At 37.3% G+C, this 6,118-nt stretch overlaps 1 protein-coding gene across 1 annotated transcript; it reads left to right on the forward strand.

Annotated features, from left to right (window-relative positions):
* Positions 1-1,573: 1,573 nt before the first annotated feature.
* Positions 1,574-4,257, forward strand: LOC142178139 (uncharacterized). Its single transcript, XM_075247469.1, has 4 exons — positions 1,574-2,140; positions 2,248-2,379; positions 3,010-3,397; positions 3,494-4,257. The coding sequence occupies exons 1-4, from the start codon at positions 1,574-1,576 to the stop codon at positions 4,255-4,257; spliced, it is 1,851 nt and encodes a 616-aa protein (XP_075103570.1).
* Positions 4,258-6,118: the final 1,861 nt, after the last annotated feature.

Here is a 6,118-nt window from a genome sequence, read left to right on the forward strand (position 1 = left end):
TTATGATTGTTGAGGAGGATATTAAGGAACAACATGAATATTGGGGTACTTCTATTATAGGGTATGTTCTGGGTGATACTCCATTTTTCAAATCCATGGAGAATTATGTGGAGAATGTGTGGAATTTTGTTATCAAACATAAAATCCTATATCTTGACGACAACTATTACATATTCTGGTTTGATTTTGTGAGTGATAGGGATCGAGTCTTACAATCTGGTCCTTATACATTCCATAACAAGCCTTTCATCTTGAAGAATTGGTGGATTGATTTTGTGTTTGATCCTGAAGATGTTGGCTACTAGTCTACAGAAGCTTTGAGTAAGCTGGGTAGTGTGGTGGATAAACCTATGTACAATGACTTGTTTCCAGCAGAGATGGATCGTATATCATATGCTAGAGTACTAGTAGAGACAGACATATCTCACCCCTGCCAAATACTCTTGAAATCCATACTCCAGCAGGGGTTATTCACCAGAGTATAGAGTATGATTGAAAGCCAAAGTATTGTATTGATTGTGCTAAAGTTGGGCACACTACTGAGGAATGCAGACAGCGGAAGACCCAAGAGAAAAATGATGATTTTGTTAAGCAAACAAGGAAGAATATAAGAGGTAGGATGAGAAGGAAGGTGGTGACTAAATGGGTGGCAAAAGACCATATTAGCACTACCACTAATCCAACTACTTCTATTACACAGGAAACTGCCACTGAACCACAGGAGACTAATACTAAATTGGAAGAGGAGGAATTCCCAGCGTTATTATCACCCATGAGGAAAGAAGGGTAAAAAAGTCAAGGTAAAAGAATTGTTGATGGTGGAATGAATGATCAGCCACAACAAACTATAGCTAGTTGTTCCACTAGCCAGTTGGGAACTACTAATAGATTTGAGGTACCGACTCAAGGATTTACATAACCTGATGTAGGGGAGGGTGGTACAAACCACCTCAAACCTCCATGATTATAAGTACTTGGAACATTAGAGGGCTTAATAGGCCCTTTAAATAGAAGGAGATGACTCTATTTCTAAAGAAGTACAGAATAGAAGTTATGGGGATAGTTGAGACAAGAGTAAAAGTAAATAAAGCTAGGAGGATCACACAAAAGATAGCTAAGGACTTGCAAGCCAAATACAAATATGATTATGCTTATAATGGTCGTATTTGTCTACTATGGAAACCTCCTATAAAGATTCAAATATTAGAGCTAAATGCTCAGTTCATCCATTGTGAAGTGGAGGACTCCAATTGTCAAATAAGGCTGCTTCTCACTGTGATGTATGCAAGTAATGATTTGATGCAAAGACAACAACTATGTGATAAGCTCGCTTCTATAGGATCTCACATTACAACTGAATTTCTAGTATGTGGTGATTTCAACAATGTGCTTCACACAGGGAATAGGATTGACTACAGAGGCAGAGACCCAGGGCTTCAAGAAACTATTAGATTGACTGCAATTTACTCCCTTAAAAAGCACAGGATGACATTACACATGGTGTAATAAAAGAGATGACAATCCAAGAGTATACAACAAGATTGACTCGACCTTTGGCAATTATAATTGGCTGATGAACTATGGCCATATTGAAGTTGTGTATTTGAATCCTGGAGTTTCGGACCATCCACCAATCTTGCTAAAATGCAACTTTGCAGCACAACAACAGAATTTGAATCCTAGACCCTTCAAGATATATCAAACAGTATTACACCACCCAATTTTTTCAGGGATTGTGAAAGAAGTGTGGGCACATGATTACAGAGATGCAAGGATGTCCAAAACATGGCAGAAACTTAAGAGGTTAAATGAGGCACTAAGGGATCTAAATACTTACATGGCCTCTTATCAACAAAAGCTGGATCAAGCCAGGCAGAAATTGGAATTAGCACAATCCAATATCTCCCTACAACCATTATGCCAGATCTTTATAGAACAGGAGAAAGCAGCTTTAATAGAAGTGGAAAGGTGGAGTAATGTGGAGGAACATGTTCTAAGGCAGAAATCTCGAGTCATATGGATACAGTATGGAGATGCTAATATAAGATACTTCCATGCTCAGTGGAAGATGCGCACTAGTGCTAATACAATTAACTCTATACACAATGATGCAGGAATCAAGATCATAGAACTAAAGCAGGTAGAAGAAAAATTCCTCTCTTTTTTCAAGAAGATGATGGGAGATTCTTCACACATTCTCCCTTGCCCCAGTTCTGAGGTGATTAAGAAAGGGTCCTGCCTGACAAGAAACAACAACTTGAGTTGATCAAGGAAGTCGCAGCAGAGGAAATATTTACTCCTGTTAAAAGCATGCCAACTGACAAAGCACCAGGTGTTGTTGGATTTCCAATTGAATTCATCACACAACATTGGGAGGAGGTAAAATGTGATATGTTTGGTGATGTACTAGCATTCTTTCAAATAGGAAAAATGAACAATGTTATAAATTGTACTGCTATTACTATAATTCAAAAAGTCTCCAACCCACTCAGGTTAAGGACTATAGGCCTATAGCATGCTGCACAACCATATACAATATCATTACTAAAGTGATCACTGGACACTTAAGAAAGTGATAGGTCATCTGGTTGGAGGATCTCAATCAGCTTTCATTGAAGGAAGGAGTATCACTAATAATATATTGTTCACTCATGAACTATTCAAAGGCAATAACACGAAGGGGACTTCAGCAAGGTGTGTACTTAAGGTTGACCTTAGGAAAGCCTATGACACTTTGGATTGGTATTTTCTGAAAAGACTTTTGATTAAATTGGGATTCCCACACAAGTTTATCGAGTGGATAATGGAATGTATAACAACCATTATGTCACCTTACCTGTTTGTGCTTGCTATGGAATATCTACAGAGGGAATTTGATTAGTTGACTTTGAACAAGGAGTTTCACTTCCATCCTAGATGCAAAAAGTTGGGAGTGGTCCGTGTTTTTTTGCTGATGATTTGTTGATGTTTTGTAGGACAGACCTCTTTTCTATTAGGCTACCTTAACAGGCTTTTATGAACTTCTCAAAGGCCTCAGGATTACAGGCAAATGCAGACAAAATCTCCATCTACCTTACTGGTATTTCTGCAAATATGAAAGAGGATATCTTGCAGGAGCTGGGATATAATGAGGGTACATTGCCATTCCAATATCTTGGTGTGCCACTAGCATCAAGAAAGTTGTCAATTAATCAATGCTTGATACCGGTAGAAAAGATCACTGCCAGGATCAGTTGTAGGACATCAAATATGCTATCCTACTCAGGAAGATTGCAGCTCATAAAATCAGTGATCTTTGGTGTACAATCATACTGTGCACAAATATTTCTATTGCCAAAGAAGGTGTTGAAAATGATTGAAACCACATACAGAACATTTCTATGGACAGGAAAAGCAGGTATCTCTAGGAAAGCATTGGTGTCTTGGGAGAAAATATGCTTGCCACAAGCAACTGGAGGACTGAATGTTATAAATTTGTACAACTAAAATAAAGAAGCACTGGAAAAACACTTATGGGCTATCACAAAGAAGAAGGACTTCCTTTGGAACAGTTGGATCCATGCTTACTACATCAAGAACCATAATGTAGATATTATGTCCATACCCAAGAATGCAGCCTGGGTAGTGAGGAAAATTCTTAAGCTCAAGAAGCTTATCCTTGATCTGCCTACCAATCAAGGTGACCTGACTTCAAGACTGATGCAGTTGCAAAGCACTGATGGAAGATTCGGCATCAAGATGTTATATCAGATGCAACTCCCTCATATCCAAAAGGTGCACTGGAAGAGCCTAATCTTACACCCACATATACATCCTAGACACAAATTCAATTTATTGCTAGTTGTACAGGGTAGGCTACCTACTGTTGAGAAGCTACAGAAAATTGGTATTCAAATTCCTCAAGCTTGTGTATTCTGTGACCTGGTTGATGAACACTTTGAACATTTATTCTTTGGTTGTGGCTACAATAAGAATATCTTGCAAAGGCTACTGAATTGGCTTGGTTGTCCTAGGCAGATAAATACATGGCAGGAAGAGGTGAAATGGGCGACAACTTATGCTAAGAAAAAGAAAGGATTTGGGACAATTGTCTCAGCTGTCTTTGGGATGATGGTATATCTTATATGGCGAGATATAAACAAGATCAGATTTCAGAGTGGCAGTTGTCCCCGGATAGAATGTGTAGAGAAATTGCAATCCATATACACATTAGAGGCAGCTCATATCTCAGCTGGCAGAAGCATTAGGAGGCATTGAACTGGATTCCATAGACACGTTTAGCTTAAATGTTCTGTCAAATGTAATGTCTATTTTGTCTATATTGCAGATTGTATAGGCATTAGGATGTGTATAGGTTATAGTTGTCATCAAAACCTTGTATAGCTTATGATAGAGAAATTAGTTGTCAAGCATAGTAAAGGAACTGGTCAGCAGTTCTTGTTTTGTATTGAATGTTTTTGGTTAAATAGAATATTAATCTTACCAAAAAAAAGATCTAGGATCTCCTCTTCGTGTTTTCTTTCTTGACTTTGGAAACAAACACAAATAAAATCTGATATCTTGAAGAGCAATATGATTCTCCTTTTTTTTTTTGAAAGATTTTTTCATTTTTTTTATTTTTTTGTATAGTACTATTCACCGCTACAATACTTTTCTTTTTCTTTTCTTTTTTGCTCATTTATTCAAGAAATCCCCAAGATTTATCAAGAATGGAATCTTGATAGAACCGCTCTGATACCACTTGTTAACTCAAATGTTGGGGGATCCAAGAACTAAAAGAAAATAAGTTGAACAAATGTGGAAGCAGTAATGAAATGCAATTGGAATTGAGAAAAGCAAGAAAAATAAACTAGATATGTGGAAATTCAATGAAAGATCCAAGAAACCTGAGATTATGTTAATCTAGATTTTGATAAGATCCTAATGACAACAAGTTAGTTATGAAATCAACTGCCTTCACTAGAGATACGCTAATCAAGAACTAGATTCGGATCTTGACTTCTAGTTTGAATAACTTACGACAACAACTAGTAAACGAAACTAGTCACCTTCGAAGAATATCAAAAGAAACCAAAGATATCACAAGAAAGGAAATTATCTTACAACCTCAAGCTATGAACTAGTTATGGTTGCAAGATAAATCTCAAAGTAAAGTTCACAAAGGTTCAAAAGAACTCACAATAATAATATTTATCATCAGTGTTGTCCTCTACAATGAAAGACAAGCACTTGTTTATATAGTAGTAAAGAAGGAGCTAGTCAAGACTTCAATAAATGAGAATTATATTTCCTAGAAGAATAGAAGACTACCCACACTAAGACCAATGTAGTCAACATGCACATAGACAAATGTAAGTCAACATAGATTAAAACAACTATTAAATATATATTCTAGAAACTATTTTTGGGCTTATTTGGGCTGCTGCAAATTCCTCTTGTTGGGGCAAACTTGGGCCTCATTCCATCTCCTCTTGGAATTTAATTTGGGCCTCCAAATAGTTGTAAGACTTTTCCCAAAGATCATCCTTGTGCTGGAGCTCTTCTTCTATTATTAGACACTTTTTAATTGCCAATTGAAGTCATTAAGCTTGTCTTGATATTTCTTTGTTTGAGACATTATTATGGGCCTTCTTGGAGCTTCCAGAGCTTCATCCTTCTCCTTTAACAATGTTAAGCTGCCATGGATGTTATTACAAAGTGCAGCGTGTAGCGTGAGTACAACCAACTCAATAAGTAACAAGTCTAACTTTTGGAATAAAAGCAGTGACGAGCTTCACAGGTACAGTCCAATTACAGAAATACAGTACAGAAATGTAGACATTCTTTCAAGTTCAACAGTTAAAGCTCAAACAGGTAAGATATGTCAGGTGTAACTGAAATGAGAAATGATACATTTCGACATCTACATATCAGTTATGTATGCCAATAGTAATACAAAACAGTGATGAAATCATTTGCATACTCTCAGAGTATCAATCACCCAGTCCTCCCACTCACTCCACCCTCACAGTCACTCATTCCTCACAGTCACTCATTCCTCACAGTCACTCAATCCTCCCATAAATATCCTCACAACCAGTCCCTCGGCCTCACTCTGTCATCAATCTCTCCAGTATCT

This window comes from Nicotiana tabacum, chromosome 24 (assembly GCF_000715075.1).
Source record: "Nicotiana tabacum cultivar K326 chromosome 24, ASM71507v2, whole genome shotgun sequence".
Taxonomy (NCBI): Eukaryota; Viridiplantae; Streptophyta; class Magnoliopsida; order Solanales; family Solanaceae; genus Nicotiana; species Nicotiana tabacum.

Excerpts from the sequence above, each read along its gene's own strand:
- LOC142178139 (XM_075247469.1), top strand. The coding sequence starts at position 1,574 with ATGAACTATGGCCATATTGAAGTTGTGTATTTGAATCCTGGAGTTTCG. Across the intron at positions 2,141-2,247 it reads AGATCATAGAACTAAAGCAG|AAACAACAACTTGAGTTGAT; the intron begins GTAGAAGAAAAA and ends CTGCCTGACAAG. Across the intron at positions 2,380-3,009 it reads TCACACAACATTGGGAGGAG|GCTTTTATGAACTTCTCAAA; the intron begins GTAAAATGTGAT and ends CTACCTTAACAG.